Genomic DNA, 16,573 nt, shown 5'->3' with positions numbered 1-16,573 from the left:
AGACTATATGGCCTGCAAGAGTCGAGGCATGGGTGACAGAGACTATATGGCCTGCAAGCCTAAAATATTTAGTATATTTAGTCTTTTAAGAAAGATGCTGCCAACTCTAAAGAGGATAGAAAAGACAAGTGCAAAAAGTAACTGTTATCATTAATCTGACAGAGGAGGAGGAAGGAATTTAGAAATTTAAAGGAAGCTTCCCCATATGCATCCAAAGCTGAGGGCCAGATATCTGAGGAAGAGGACCTGGTTGTCCCAGGAATATGCAGTTTGCCAGTAGTGAGGAAACATGTCAGAGGATGTGGGCCAAAGTGGAACTGTGAAGGTCACTTAGGTAAACATTACAAGGTCCCCCATGCTGATCTGTCATTGGCTACTGCATGGAAAACACTACATTGAAGAAGGGAAGAAAGAGCTTTCCTCTTGCTCTGATGTTGAGGTGTCCTTCCAAATGTCCTCTATTGATGAAACTTAACATCAAGACAGCCAACAAAGGAGAAATGTCTACAGTGTTCAGCTTTGGTATCACAAAGCGGGCAAAGAAGAGTGGATTTCGAATTGAGAAGCGATACTGACACAAATGTAGTCACAAAGCTTATAAATCTAATATTGTAAAATGGAATAAAGCGAGATAGGAAAAAGAGTATGGCTGTCAATACCAAGTATTGCAGGAATGCAAGGATGGTTTCATATTAGAAAATATCTTAATGTAATTTATTAATTTAAGAGTAAAAAAGACATATAATCACCTCAACGGATGCAGGAAAAGCATTTGATAAAAGTCAGTACTTATTTATGATTTTAAAAAACCTTAACAAAATAAGGGTAGAAAGGAAATTCCTTGTCTCAACAGAAGATATCTGCCAAAACCTATAGTTAAGTATTATATTTGATTGGGGAATTTTAAAAGTCTTCCCTTGAAAGTCAGAACAAAGTGTGTATGCCCTTTATTACCACTTCTCAATGTTGTACCAGAATTCTAAGCAGGTCATTAAGACTAGAACAAGCTATAAATGATTTTAAAATTAAAAAGAAAGGAAATCTAAATGTCAGTATTTGCAGATGTTATGACTGACTACATAGAAAATTCAAGACTCTAATATTAGAACTGTTAGGAAAGTGGAACAAATTTTCTGGGTCAGAAATCAGTATACAAAATAAATACTATATCTGCGTACTAGTAACAAAGGACTTCAAAATGTGATATAGGGATACTACTTACAATGGCAGTAAAACTACAGTGAAACCCAGGAATTAATCTAAAAGAAGTACAATATTTTAATGGCATAAATTACCTAAATGAAAGATATTAAATATAGCTTAATAAATGGAGAAAGATACCATGTTCACAGATGGGAAGACTCAATGTCATAAAGTTGTTAATTTTGCCTCCAAATTAATTGCTATGTTCATCTGATCAGAATCTCAGCAGTTTTTTGTGAGACTTGAGAAGCTGATCCCGGAAATCGAAGGGAAAAGCAAAAAGCCTAGAAAGTTTTTGAAGCAGTTCATTGTGGAGTTACTCACCCTACCAGATCGACTAGTTATAAAACTTTAGTACCTAAGATTGTGTTTTATTAACAAGGGAATAGAAAACAAATAAATGGAAAAGAACTTAGTCCAGAAACTACACACTCAAACGTGAACTGTGACAGAATGATAAATAAATTATGCTGAGTGAGAACATGGCTCACCCAAACGGAAGAAGTAAAACTAGATGATCTTGCTGCACGTACAGAGAAGAATTCCACTTGGATTAATAAGACCTAGATGTGAAAAGCTCCATTTTAAAATCTTCAAAGAGAAATTAAAGGGTAATATTACTATGAACTTGAGAAAGGAATTTCTTAAGCATAAAATGTATAAACCATGAATGAAAAGATTAATAAGTTTGACTGCATTAAAATGAATGAATTTCATGAAAATGAAAATTTTCACTGTTACAGCAAGTGAAAACAAGACGCAGACAGGAAGACAGGGTTAGCATTTTAATTTATTTTTTAAATAAATTTATTTTTTATTTATTTTTGTCTGCGTTGGGTCTTCGTTGCTGTGCGCAAGCTTTCTCTAGTTGCAGTGAGTGGGGGCTTCTCATTGCAGTGGCTTCTCTTGTTGCGGAGCACAGGCTCTAGGCGCGCAGACTTCAGTAGTTGTGGCATGTGGGCTCTAGAGCGCGGGCTCAGTAGTTGTGGCACACGGGCTGAGTTGCTGCGCGGCATGTGGGATTTTCCCGGACCAGGGCTCGAACCCATGTCCAGTGCATTGGCGGGTGGATTCTTAACCACTGTGCCACCAGGGAAGTCCCAGCATTTTTAATTTATAAAGAATCCTTATAATCAGTCACAAAAGCAAAGTATTGCTAGAATAATGGGCAAAGTAATAGAAGAACAATAAAAAACCTGAATGACTGGTAAGCATTATTAGTATTATTTTTTTTTTAAACAAGTTTTTTGTTTCGTTTTGGCTGTGCTGTGAGGCTTGTGGGATCCTAGTTCACTGACCAGGGATTGACCCCGGGCCCTCACCCCAGGCGACTGGCAGTGAAAGCGTGGAGTCCTAACCGCTGGACTGCTGGGGAATTTCTCCCACTAAGCATTTTTAAAGGTTTAATTTGAGCATTTTTAATGCTCAACCTGATGATTTTTCGGGATCGTGCTAATTAAGATAACTGAAATATTCTGTACTCATCAGATTGGCAAAAATTATGAGATCTCATATATCAGGTGAGAATACAGGAAAAGAGAACTCTCATATACTGGTGGTGACGGTATAAACTGGTAGAACCACTTTTGTGAGGAATTTGGCCTTTCACATTCCTCAAATTACCTGCAGAAGTAAATACTCTACCTCTGAGCAATTCCATTTCCTGGTTTGAGTCCTAGGAAAAATTTTTCCATAGATTCACAAGAGCACGTTTGAAGCAGTGTTCATTGTAGGATTGTTTGTAGTGTTCAGAACTTGGAAACACCTGATAACATAAATGAAATACTGCAGAGGAGCTACAGTGGATGAAACAGAGCTATATGTATTGACAATAATAAATTCAAAAATCTTCATGGTAATGAAGTACCAAATTTAGGAGAGTGTTGTCAGAGGTTAGAGGGTCAGGGAGGAGTAGCTGGGGGGCTTTAGTTGCTTCAAAAGCGAAAATATTAACATTTGCTAAAACTGGATGATGGATACAGTGGTGTTCTCTATACCAGGCTATTCAGTTGAACTTTCTGTGTTGATAGAAATCTGCTGCAACTGCGCTGTCTGATAATGGCAGCACTTGAAATCTGACCAGTGTGACTGAGGGATTGATTTTTAATTTTATTAAATTTGAATTTAAATCCCCACTTGTGGCTGGTGCTACTGTGTTGCTCTGTGGTTTTTAGTTAATACTGATCAAAACATGCATTTTTTTTTTAACGTCTTTACTGGAGTATAATTGCTTTACAATAGTGTCTTAGTTTCTGCTGTATAACAAAGTGAGTCAGCTATACGTATACATGTATCCCTATATCCCCTCCATCTAGTGTCTCTCCCCCACCATCCCATCCCTGTCTCACCCCTCTAGGTGGTCACAAAGCACCAAGCTGATCTCCCTGTGCTATGTGGCTGCTTCCCACTAGCTATCTGTTTTACATTTGGTAGTGTATGTATGTCCATGCCACTCTCTCACTTCGTCCCAGCTTACCCTTCCCCTTCCCCGTGTCCCCAAGTCCATTCTCTATGTCTGTGTCTTTATTCCTGTCCTGCCCCTAGGTTCTTCAGAACCTTTTTTTTTTCTTTTTCTTTTTAGATTCCATATATATGTGTTAGCATATGGTATTTGTTTTTCTCTTTCTGACTTAGTCCACTCTGTATGATAGACTCTAGGTCCATCCACCTCACTACAAATAACTCAGTTTTGTTTCTTTTTATGGCAGAGTAATATTCCATTGTATATATGTGCCAGATCTTCTTTATCCATTCATCTGTTGATGGACACTTAGGTTGCTTCCATGTCCTGGCTATTGTAAATAGTGCTGCAATGAACATTGTGATCCATGACTCTCTTTGAATTATGGTTTCCTCAGGGTATATGCCCAGTAGTGGGATTGCTGGGTCATATGGTAGTTCGATTTTTAGTTTTTTTAAGGAACTTTCATACTGTTCTCCATAGTGGCTGTATCAATTTACATTCCCATCAACAGTACAAAAGGGTTCCCTTTTCTCAACACCCTCTCCAGCATTTATTGTTTGTAGATTTTTTGATGATGGCCATTCTGACTGGTGTGAGGTGATACCTCATTGTAGTTTTGATTTGCATTTCTCTAATGATTAGTGATGTTGAGCATCCTTTCATGTGTTTGTTGGCAATCTGTATATCTTATCTGGAGAAATGTCTGTTTAGGTCTTCTGCCCATTTTTGGATTGGGTTGTTTGTTTTTTTGATATTGAGCTACATGAGCTGGTTGTATATTTGGGAGATTAATCCTTTGTCAGTTGCTTCATTTGCAAATATTTTCTCCCATTCTAAAGGTTGTCTTTTTGTCTTGTTTATGGTTTCCTTTGCTGTGCAAAAGCTTTTAAGTTTAATTAAGTCCCGTTTATTTTTTGTGTGTGTTTCCATTTCTCTAGGAGTTGGGTCAAAACGGATCTTGCTGTGATTTATGCCATAGAGTGTTCTGCCTATGTTTTCCTCTAAGAGTTTTATCATGTCTGGCTTTACATTTAGATCTTTAATCCATTTTGCATTTATTTTTGTATACGGTGTTAAGGTGTGTTCTAATTTCATTCTTTTACCTGTAGCTGTCCAATTTTCCCAGCACCACTTATTGAAGAGGCTGTCTTTTCTCCATTGTATATTCTTGCCTCCTTTATCAAAGATAAGGTGACCATATGTGCGTGGGTTTATCTCTGGGCTTTCTATCCTGTTCCATTGATCTATATTTCTGTTTTTGTGCCAGTACTGTAGCTTTGTAGTATAGTCTGAAGTCTGGGAGCCTGATTCCTCCAGCTCCATTTTTCTTTCTCAAGATTGCTTTGTCTTATCAGGGTCTTTTGTGTTTCCATACAAACTGTGAAATTTTTTGTTCTAGTTCTGTGAAAAATGCCATTGGTAGTTTGATACGGATTGCATTGCATCTGTAGATTGCTTTGGGTAGTATAGTCATTTTCACAATGTTGATTTTTCCAATCCAAGAACATGGTATTTCTCTCCATCTGTTTGTATCACCTTTAATTTCCTTCACCAGTGTTTTATAGTTTTCTGCAACCAGATCTTTTATATCCTTAGGTAGGTTTATTCCTAGGTATTTTATTCTTTTTGTTGCAATGGTAAATGGGAGTGTTTCCTTAATTTCTCTTTCAGATTTTTCATCAATAGTGTATAGGAATGCAAGCGATTTCATTGGCTAGCTCTAGTAGTTTTCTGGTAGCATCTTTAGGATTCTCTATGTTTAGTATCATGCCATCTGCAAACAGTGACAGTTTTACTTCTTCCTTTCCGATTTGGATTCCTTTTGTTTCTTTATCTTCTCTGATTGCTGTGGCTAAAACATCCAAAACTATGCTGAATAATAGTGGTGAGAGTGGGCAACCTTGTTGTGTTCCTGATCTTAGTGGAAATGGTTTCAGTTTTTCACCTTTGAGAACAATGTTGGCTGTGGGTTTGTCACTTATGGCCTCTATTTTGTTGAGATAAGTTTCCTCTATGCCTACTTTCTGGAGTGTTTTTATCAAAAATGGGTGTTGAATTTTTTCAAAAGCTTTTTCTGCATCTATTGAGATGATCATATGGTTTTTATCCTTCAATTTGTTAATACGGTTTATCACACTGATTGATTTGCGTATATTGAAGAATCCTTGCATTCCTGGGATAAACCCCACTTGATCATGGTGTATGATCCTTTTAATGTGCTGTTGGATTCTGTTTGCTAGTATTTTGTTGAGGATTTTTGCATCTATGTTCATCAGTGATATTGCCCTGTAGTTTTCTTTTTTTGTGACATCTTTGTCTGCTTTCGGTATCAGAGTGATGGTGGCCTCGTAGAATGAGTCTGGGAGTGTTTCTCCCTCTGCTATATTTTGGAAGAGTTTGAGAAGGGTAGGTGTTAGCTCTTCTCTAAATGTTTGGTAGAATTCGCCTGTGTACCCATCTTGGTCCTGGGCTTTTGTTTGTTGGAAGATCTTTACTCACAGTTTCAATTTCAGTGCTTGTGATTGGTCTATTTATTTTTTCTGTTTCTTCCTGGTTCAATCTAGGAAGGTTGTGTTTTTCTAAGAATTTGTGCATTTCTTCCAGGTTTTCCATTTTATTGGCTTATAGTGCTTCTAGTAATCTCTCATGATCCTTTGTATTTCTGCAGTGTCAGTTACTTCTCCTTTTTCATTTCTAATTCTATTGATTTGAGTCTTCTCCCTTTTTTTCTTGTTGAGCCTGGCTAATGTTTTATCAATTTTGTTTATCTTCTCAATGAACCAGCTTTTAGTTTTATTGATCTTTGCTATTGTTTCCTTCATTTCTTTTTCATTTATTTGTGATCTGATCTTTATGATTTCTTTCCTTCTGCTAACTTTGAGGGTTTTTTGTTCTTCTTTCTCTAATTGCTTTAGGTGTAAGGTTAGGTTGTTTACTTGAGATGTTTCTTGTTTCTTGAGGTAAGATTGTATTGCCATAAACTTCCCTCTTAGAACTGCTTTTGTTGCATCCCATAGGTTTTGGGTCATGTTTTCATTGTCGTTGTTTTTAGGTATTTTTTGATTTCCTCTTTGATTTCTTCAGTGATCTCTTGGTTATTTAGTAGTGTATTGTTTAGCCTCTATACATATCTTTTTAAAAGGAGGTGCTCAATGACTTAGTAATTCTGCTTCCTAAGAAACTCTTGCCGAAGTGCTCCTGAAGTCACTGAGTACCACACACTGGGTAATGTATAACAGGGATTTTACAGATATTTTTGTTTTCAAAATCTGTGTAATTCCTGACTTTAGGTAATTAATGGCCAGATACTACAAGTATGGAGAGTAAGGACTCCCTGGTTTCTGAGTTTAATGTCGTGAGATTTTGGATAATGAGGGTAAGGATCTATATTGTAACATTGATTTTAATAGGGAAAAAACTGGAAATAACCTAAATTTCCATAATAGAAGAGTGGATTAAAAAATGTGACCTATTGGCACAAGACTGTACCGTGCTTGGATGGAATGAAGTAGAGGTGATTTTCAACTATTTAACTGTCATGGCATCAAAATCATCCAGTAAAAATGGCTGTTGTCCGTATATCCTTTGTCCTCTGCTGTACATTAATTGCCGAACCACGAGGAAGCCCTGGAGGAGTGTCTTGGGGCAGCAGCTACTTACTAACTAGTATAGACGCAGTTCATTAAAAAAACAGCTAGTACTATTAGACCTTGGCGTACGTGGTAAACGTAATTCTTCTTATATATATCTATCAATATAGAGGAGTTGCAAAGACCTATTGAGTGAAAAAATTTGGATGCAAACGAATACTTAAATGTATCAGTTTACTAGTGCTGCCATAACAAACTGGGTGGCTTAAAACAACAGAAATTGCTTGTTACCGCTGTGGAGACTAGAAGTCCAAAAGCAAGGTGTCGGCAGGACCATGCTGTCTCTGCAGGATCTAGGGCAGTGATTCCTTGCCTCTTTCTAGCCTCTGGTCGTCATTCCTTGGTGTTCTTTGGCTTGCAGCTGCATCCAGCCTCTGCGTTGGTCTCACATGGCCTTTTCTCATGTACCTGTCTGCCTCTCCTCCTTCTCTTATAAGGACACCAGTCATATAGGATTTAGGGCCCACCCTAAACTTGAGGGCCCATCTTAACTTGATTGTGTCTACAAAGACCTTTTTTCCAAATAAGGTCGCATTCACAGGTTTTGGGTGACATGAATTTGGAGGCCACTATTCAACCTGATACATAATGATAGTGTTTATGTGAAGTAGAAGATATACAAAGGAATGCTGGTTTTTGGTTGTGTGTGTGTGTGTATAAAGTATTTGAAATGGATGGGAAGGATATATACTGAACTCAAGATAGTGGTTGGCCCTCTTTGGGGGAATAAAATGAGATTTTCATCTTAAAATACAAAACATTAACGTTAAATGTTAATGTTAATAAAATGTTAATGTCATTTGTGGGAGTATGGAAGTTCATTATTCTTTGTGCTTTTCTATATATATTTAACTTTTTAAAGCGTTGACATTATATAATATGTTACTATATAATATTGTAGCCTTTGTAACATATGGAAGAGATATATTCAATAAAAGCAAATCCTATGGGGGGAAGAAGCTGAAAAGAAGACCTAGAACCACAAACAATTCTCATATACTTTTTGAGAAGGAAGATATTTTCAGATCCTTGAGGAGTTTCCTTCTACATGTTTGAGTTATTTTGGCATAAAATGTTAAATGTATGTAATGTGTAATCAAGATGATAACAGTCTACAGCTATTAAACTGTATGGATGTTGAATGCAAGAGATGAGGAATTTTTTTTGTAAGAACCAAATAAATAGGTCAAGAACTACAGCCAGGTTACCAAGAAAATTTTCTGTATGCTGCCTAGTATGCATTAATGTCCCCTGGGAAGCTGTGTGAGCTCTATAGCTAGTTATTTTTAATTTTTCTTAAACACTACCAGAATTTACAGATAATGACTTATTTTTCACAGGAAGAAAAGACAGACCTTTATGTAAATGCCAAATTGGATTTCTGATTTTCATAGTAACATCATAAGTTTACTATGTGGATACTCATTAAATATTTGTTGAATGTTAAATGAATAAGACTACTTTTATTCAAAACACTTCTTCCATCCAGTTACATAGTAGACACGCACAAGTAAACACTAAGAGCCAATGACCTTGGCTTCAAATAAGGTGGCTTATGATAATTTATTTCTAAACACAGGAGCCAAGAGAGAGGAGAAACCAAACTATGCTCAAATGTGTGTATGCTCAAGTGTGACCTTTTAAAAGACAGAGACTCCTCTCACTAGTAAAGTTGCCTAACGAGTGTCCTGGGTTAGTATTCCCTTGGAGACTTAGAACAGTGGTCTTAACCTTGTTGGTCTTTACACTTAAAAGTAGTTTAGGACACCAAATAATGTCTTTATGTGGATTATTGTTCTCTACATTTACTGTATTGGAAATTAAAACGGACATATTTTTAAAATATTTGATTAGTTCATTTAGAAATAATTATTATGGTAATAAACCCCATTACGTGTTAGCATCAGTAACATATTTTTATGAAAGTAACTATTTTCCACAAACAAAAGTTTAGCAAGAGAGTGGCATTGTTTTACATTTTTGCCTTAGATTCTCATGTCTCCCTCTGTATTAAATTTGTTGTGCTATTAGACATGTTATGTAGCCTCTGGAAAGCTGAACTATATACTCACGAGAGAATGAGAGTGGAAAGTAATGTCTTGGTATTATTGTGAAAATAGATTTGACCTTGAGAATGCTCCAGAAATGTCTCAGGGACCCCTGGGTCCCAGGACCACATTTTGAGAACTGCAGCCTTACAGAGTAAATCAGAGGGACTGAGCATTGCATCATTCCTTTATAAAGATTCAACTGGCAAATCTCATTGTTCTGAGTATTTTCAGCTACTATCATTTGTTTTACACATAGGCTGTCTCTTCTAGTTGATTAAGGTTGTTATTAGTCATGAATAAATGGAAATGCTTAAAGTGTTACATTTTCTACTTCACAAACAGTACTCAGCTACCATGTAGTAGGCATTTGTACATGCCATCCTCTGCGTGGAGCCTCCAGCACAGGTCACTGTTGGGTTATTTGTAACCCAAATGGCGGATTCTAGGTGACATGGGTCTCTTGTCAAAGAGTTGAACTGCGTCAAAATCTGTTGTGGAGGCACTTGTGGGCACTTACATGAAGTTGAAGACAGTATTTCTTTACTTTTTAATGCTTATCTGCTTCCATGCCCCCTTTCTCATTTTTAATATTGTTTGGAATTTGCAGGGAGGCAGACTTAGCAGAGAAATATTTATTTTATCTTAGCAAAGAATTAAGGTCAACCATATTATTTAGATTTAATTATATTTTCCTCATTTCATGAATTATAATTGTGGTTTTTTTGGGGGGCGGCTGTTGTTGTTTAGTAGTCCATATTTTCCTTCCTTGACTTTATCTGGCTGTTATGGTTTTGTTGTTGTCATTACAGTGGTGAGGAGGGGCAGCTAAGCACTTACATGTGTGGTGGTTTGTTTTTTCCCCAGAAATAGTGCATGGGTGGTTCATGCTGAGTCTTTGCATACTTAAAAGTCTTCACTTTTCTGTATCCTTGTGTGGTAGCTTCTCTAGATATAGAATTCTAGAATGATAATCTATTCCTCAAACATTTGTAGACATTGTTCTGTTGTCCTTCAGATATATAGTGTTCAAGATGAGAAATCTTATGTTAGTCTACCTTTCTTTCTTTTGGTGATAACATGTTTCTTCTGTCTAGAAGCCAGTAGATTTTGGCATGTTTCTTCTGGCTAGAAGCCAATGGATTTTCTCATATACTGTTGATTCAGAAGTCTTATCAGAATAAATTTTGATTTTTTTTCAATATTTTTGCTTAAAGTGTTGCAAGTTTCTCTTCCCCTCAAAGAAATTTTCTGTTACTAATTTTTCTTTTTTAAAAAAAATTTTTAAATAAATTTATTTATTTATTATTTTTGGCTGTGTTGGGTCTTCGTTGCAGTGCACAGGCTTCTGATTGCAGTGGCTTCTCTTGTTGCGGAGCATGGGCTCTCGGTGCGTGGGCTTCAGTAGTTGTGGCTCGCGGGCTCTAGAGTGCAGGCTCAGTAGTTGTGGCGCACGGACCTAGGTGCTCTGTGGCATGTGGGATCTTCCCGGACCAGGGCTCGAACCAGTGTCCCCTGCGTTGGTAGGCGGATTCTTAACCACTGCGCCACCGGGGAAACCCTATTACTAATTTTTCTCTTTTGCTTCTACAGTCCTCCCTTGGTATCGGCGGGAGATTAGTTCCAAGACCTGCCCTGGATACCCAAACCCACAGATGGTCAAGTCCCATAGTTGGCCCTCAGTATCTGAGGATGCAACCTGCGGATATGGAGGGCTGACTATATACTTACTGAAAAAAATATCCACATATAAATGGACCCATGCAGTTCAAACCCATGTTGTTCAAGGGTCGATTTTAGTCTGTTCCTTCTGGAACTCTTATTAGGTATATACTGGATCTCCACTTTTCTCTTATATTTTGTCTTTTTGCCTTATACTGCTGTTATCTGAGGGAACTTCTCAGTTTTGTCTTTCACATCCCAAGTTCTGTTTTCCATAGCACCCATTCTGCTAATTTCTTTCTCTTTTTTTTTTTAATTCAATTTTATTTATTTGGCTGCGTTGGGTCTTCATTGCTGCACGTGGGCTTTCTCTAGTTGTGGCGAGTGGGGGTTACTCTTCGTTGCGGTACACGGGCTTCCCATTGCAGTGGCTTCTCTTGTTGCGGAGCATGGGCTCTAGGCGCATGGGCTTCAGTAGTTGCGCCACGCGGGCTTAGTTGCTCCACAGCTTGTGGGATCTTCCTGGACCAGGGCTCGAACCTGTGTCCCCTGCATTGGCAGGTGGATTCTTAACCACTGCACCACCAGAGAAGCCCTCCTCTCTCTCTTTTAAGTCTCAGTCATCATATTTTTAATGTTCAGTAGCTTTTCTTCATTCTGCGATTCGCATTTTTCATAGTAGCCTGTTCTTATTTTATGGATACAGTATTCTGTCAACTCTCACCGAAGATACTAATTAGAATTTCAAAAACTTTTCCCCAGCCTCTTAAATTATCTTTGTTTAATTGGGGGGTATGTTTGTTCTGCTTGTTTAGTTTCACATTTATTTGTTTTCTTATTATTTATTTAATAAACTTTTAATTATGAACACATTAAATGTAAGCATAATTGGAAAAAATAGTATAATGAATCCCCACGGATTCATCAATATTCTTCTGTTCTCATTTCATCTACCCACCCCACCCCCCCTGCTTTTTATATTTTGGCTAAAATATATTTTTTAATCTTGTAAATCACATATATATATATAATTTCATTTGTAGATATTTAAGTATGTCACTTTGATAAATATAGGCATAAAAAAATAAACATGATACCATTATCACATCCAACAAAACCAACGATATTTTATTTTATTTATTTTTTTAAATAAATTTATTTATTTTATTTATTTATTTTTGGCTGCATTGTGTCTTCGTTGCTGTGCGGGCTTTCCCTAGTTTTGGCGAGCAGGGGCTACTCTTTGTTGCGTTGCCTGCAGCCTTCTCATTACGATGGCTTCTTTTGTTGCGGAGCACGGGCTCTAGGCGCACGGGCTTCAGTAGTTGTGGCACGTGGGCTCAGCATTTGCGGCTCGCGGGCTCTGGAGCACAGGCTCAGTAGTTGTGGCTCACGGGCTCTAGAGTGCAGGCTCAGTAGTTGTGGCGCATGGACTTAGTTGCTCCGCGGCATGTGGGATCTTCCCAGACCAGGGATTGAACCTGTGTCCCCTACGTTGGCAAGCAGATTCTTAACCACTGCGCCACCAGGGAAGCCCAACGATATTTTTAAAATTCCTACTAATATTCAGTTTTCTCTCAATTATCTTTAAAATGCCTTCCTTGAGTTGGTTGGTTTGAATGAGTTTCCAAAGCATTTAGTTCTTGACTGTTATCTGTAACAGTCTCTCCCTCTCCCACCTTATTACACCATTCACTTTTTGTAGAAACTGACTTATTTGTTTAGTAGAATTTCATACATTTGGCTTTGGATGATTATATCATTGTGTTATTTATCGTGTTTTTCTGTCCTCTGTATTTCACATATGCTGGCAATTAGAACAAGAGGCTTGATTAGATTCAGCATATCTTTTTCACTGTTGGATTTCTCTACGTTTTTGGTGGCTTCTTGTCCATTCATAATTATAAATGAAAGTCTAGATTCACTCATTTTGAAAGGTGGTGAGACCTCCTTTGGAAGGTATGAATGATGGAGGTCTCCTGTGCTCTACAGGGGGGCTTATCTTCTTAGTGGAGAGGGTGGGAATCAGCCAGAAGTCTTGTCCTTTTTCAGGCATGGATGGAAAGAATGTGGCACATTGGCTTCATGCGTCAAGGAGAAAAGAAGTAGGGTGACCTCAATGGAAGAGAACGTTCGAGGAGTTCTGGTGCCAGATGAGCCTGTTGGTTTTTGTGCATTTTGCCTCCTTCATTGTGGCAACCCAGCATTGGCTGCTGTGCTGCCCAGTTTTTCTCTCTCTGATGCCCATGTTACAAGTCTGTGGAACCGCACCAACTGAAGCTAGACAGTTTTTGCTTACCAAGGCCTGGAGGTGAGCACCGGAGCTGGAGCAGAGCATGGGCGCGTCTCTTCTTGAAGATCTTGGCTAATTTGCATTCTTGGCCTCTCCTCGACCCAAGGGTAGAGATTTTCTGTGGTTGTTACGATAGCTCCACTTTTTCAAGAGACTCCTCAGTTTTCTTATTTTTGCTTTCAAACTACTGACCTCTGATGGTTTTTCTGTCAGACTTGTTCTATGTGCCATACCTTTTTAAATATAGCTCCTTTTTGTCTACTAATGATAGCATCGTCTGTTTTTTTCTTTTATATTTAAGAAGGAAGAAGAAGAAAATACATCAGCACAGTTTCACTATCTTGAACTGAAATTCTCACAGTTTACTTTTATATACTGTGTAACTCACCTTCAGAGCAAAGCCACAGCTTGTCAGAAATTGTAGACATGGATAATCCCTTTTTCCCTAAAGCAATCATATTTACTTAAACTTTTCTTCCCTATTACAGATGTTAAAAAATATTACTTGGTATTCAGAACGGGTTTTAACTGAAATTTCACTGGGGAGTCTCCTGATACTGGTTGTAATAAGAACTATTCAGTACAACATGACAAGGACAAGAGTAAGTATTCCGTAGCTATTTTTCTACCTTTATACATACAGTACAATGAAGACTATAGTTTAAAGCCATCTCAATATTTAGAGTGCAAACGTTCTCATGGAATATGGTGGAAAAATATAGACCAGCATATAGTCACTGTATTATGATCCTAAGGTAATGTTTAAAGTGTCTGCTTCTTAATATTTCATAGGTGGTATGATCAGAGCTATTTTACATGTAATAGAAAATAAGCAGGGGAGCACATTTAGTTAAAAGATGTTGTATGTCTTTTCTGGACTGATAAAACTGGTTTACCTTGTAAAAGTAGCAACAACAAACTGTAAGAAGATACAAGCACAAGAAAATATGAATTCAGATGGGAAAGAAATGGAGAAAAAGAGAATACTTTAAAGAGTAAAAGGAAAATTTCAACTAGATTGTATTTGCTATGCCTGGGAGCAAATTTCAGTTCCAGTCACTAGAGAAGCGATATACAGAATTCATAGCTTAGAGAAGTGGTCAAATTTACTGCACCGTTTTCAGTTACGCCCCTCTGGGAGGCTAACATAGGTTAGCCTTTCCACAGTCTTTTATCTGAAACTCTTGGAGCCACATGTGTTTTAGCACAGAAAATTTTTTGATTTTAGAAAGATAATTATAGTTTGTATGCTACACTATATGTAACCATGAGGTTCTGGAGCCACGCACTGTAACTAAACATTAATATTTCTGCAGCAAAATAGTTCAGTATTCTCCAGGGTGGGCTTAATGAAGACCATAAATAGCATCATTATCTTTTGTGCCAGATGTTGGTTCCAAACTAGCAGTGAAAAAACTTTGGATTTTCAGTGCTTTATGGATTTTGGAATTAGAGAAAACAGATTGTGGATCTGCACTTTCTAAAATCAGTGACAATTGAGTTTACATTTGCTTCTAGTTAACCTTGCTTAAAATGTCGAGAAGACTCGATGTATGTTTTAAACTTGCTGTTTTCTGACAGGACAAGTACCTTCACACAAATTGTTTGGCAGCTTTAGCAAATATGTCGGCGCAGTTTCGTTCTCTCCATCAATATGCTGCCCAGAGGATCATCAGGTAAATATGAGCTTTAAAAGACATGCTGATTCTTGCCTTTTAGCTGGCCTATTGGAAAGGATACTATGGTGGTCATTTTTAAAATGCTATCTGCAAGGAATATCACATTTTCCTACTTACTTTTTATCACCTTCTTGTCTGGCTGAAAATACCTTGTTCTGCTTTGTTTTCTAACCCAAGATTTTCTATCAAAGTTAATTGTATTTACTTTCAACCCTTTTATAAAATCTAGTTTTAAGATTTGTGTGTTAGCCTTTTACAGCAGAGCAGGTCTATGTCTTAGTAATACAAACTAAATCTTAATTCACATATTTGCTGAGCATTTTATAGAGCGTCACTCTACCCTTCTCAAAAGCAGTTATCTGTTTTAGAGAATTCTTTCTGTGGCAGTTAACCATTGTATTAGTTTCCCAATGCTGCTGTAACAAATTACCACAAATTAATGGCTTAAAGCAACACAAATCTATTATACAATTCTGTAGGTTAGAAGTTCAGCAAGGGTCTTACCAGGCTGGAATCAAGATGTCAGTAGGGCTGCATTCCCTTCTGGAGGCTCTAGAGGAGAGTCTCTTTCCTTGCCTTTTCCAGCTGCTAGAAGCTGCCCGCATTCCTTGGCTCATGGCCCCTTCCTTTCCTTTCAAAGCCAGCAACAGTAGGTTGTTGAGTTCTCCTCACATCTTATTACTCTGACTTCCTCTTCTACTGTGAGGATCCTTGTGAATGCCTTGGCCCTACCTGAATAATCCAGGATGATCTACCCATTTCAAGGTCCTTAGCTGAATCACAACCACAGCAGAGTCCCGCTTGCCATGTAAGGTAACATATTCATAGGTTCGTGGAAGTTAGGATGTGGATATTTTGGGGGAGCCATGATTCTGGCTGTCAGAACATCACCAGAAACTCCCGTCCCTTAACCTGTTCTTTGCCAAAGGCACAATCTTTAAGGTTAGGAAGCTAATTAACAAATGAATGACTGTCATTTGCAGGATTTAACGAGTATGGTTACTTTTTGGTCTTCAGGTAGGATGCTCAGTATTGCCCTAGCAGCTCTCAAGTAGAACATTTTTTATGTAGTCAGTGACATTAGAGCCTTTCTTTTAATTCTTGCTTTTGGGGCAATGCAGCTCTGATAATTAGTTGTTGTGTTCCAGTCATTGGTGGTTATCACAACCCCATATCACTTTTTTAACTCTGATCTCACTTTCCGCCCTTTGGTTAGAGACATTTATTGACCTGGGCTCATTTTTAACAATCAGTTAGAATTAACTTATGTTCTTAGTCTGTTTATTTATCCTCAGAATTTAGCACAGGATATTTTCCTTTGACTCACTGTTTACTTTAGTCATACATTATTTTGGATTTTATTTGTTTGTACTTGAGAAATTGTCCAGTTGACTGACTTTGGACTAACGCCGACTTCGTGATTGAAAGTAAACATGGTGTCTCCTCATACCTCAGATTCTTCCAGGTGTTCTGAAGAGCCTTTAGTTTCTAAAAATTGACCTTTGTCACCATGCTTTATTTCAGCATGACAGGTGTAATGATATCTGTGCTGCTTCGTGGTCTATTTTTCTTTG

General features: G+C 37.7%; 1 protein-coding gene across 7 annotated transcripts in view; it reads left to right on the top strand.

Moving 5' to 3' along the window:
* The window catches only part of DYM (dymeclin), a 370,859-nt gene that overhangs the window by 145,641 nt on the left and 208,645 nt on the right, over nucleotides 1-16,573 (top strand). For all 7 annotated transcript variants that reach the window (XM_022584514.3, XM_089895164.1, XM_089895160.1 and 4 more), the window contains exons 12-13: nucleotides 13,809-13,922; nucleotides 14,902-14,996. In XM_022584514.3, the coding sequence (XP_022440222.1) occupies nucleotides 13,809-13,922; nucleotides 14,902-14,996 (209 nt within the window). The remainder of the gene's footprint in view (nucleotides 1-13,808; nucleotides 13,923-14,901; nucleotides 14,997-16,573) is intronic.

The sequence above is a fragment of the Delphinapterus leucas genome, chromosome 14 (genome assembly GCF_059928025.1).
Source record: "Delphinapterus leucas isolate spDelLeu-1000000601 "Yukka" chromosome 14, BTC_Dleu_Yukka2, whole genome shotgun sequence".
NCBI classification, from domain to species: Eukaryota; Metazoa; Chordata; class Mammalia; order Artiodactyla; family Monodontidae; genus Delphinapterus; species Delphinapterus leucas.
The sequence above is the reverse complement of the archived record's forward strand: the minus strand, read 5'-3'. Positions and strand labels throughout refer to the sequence as shown.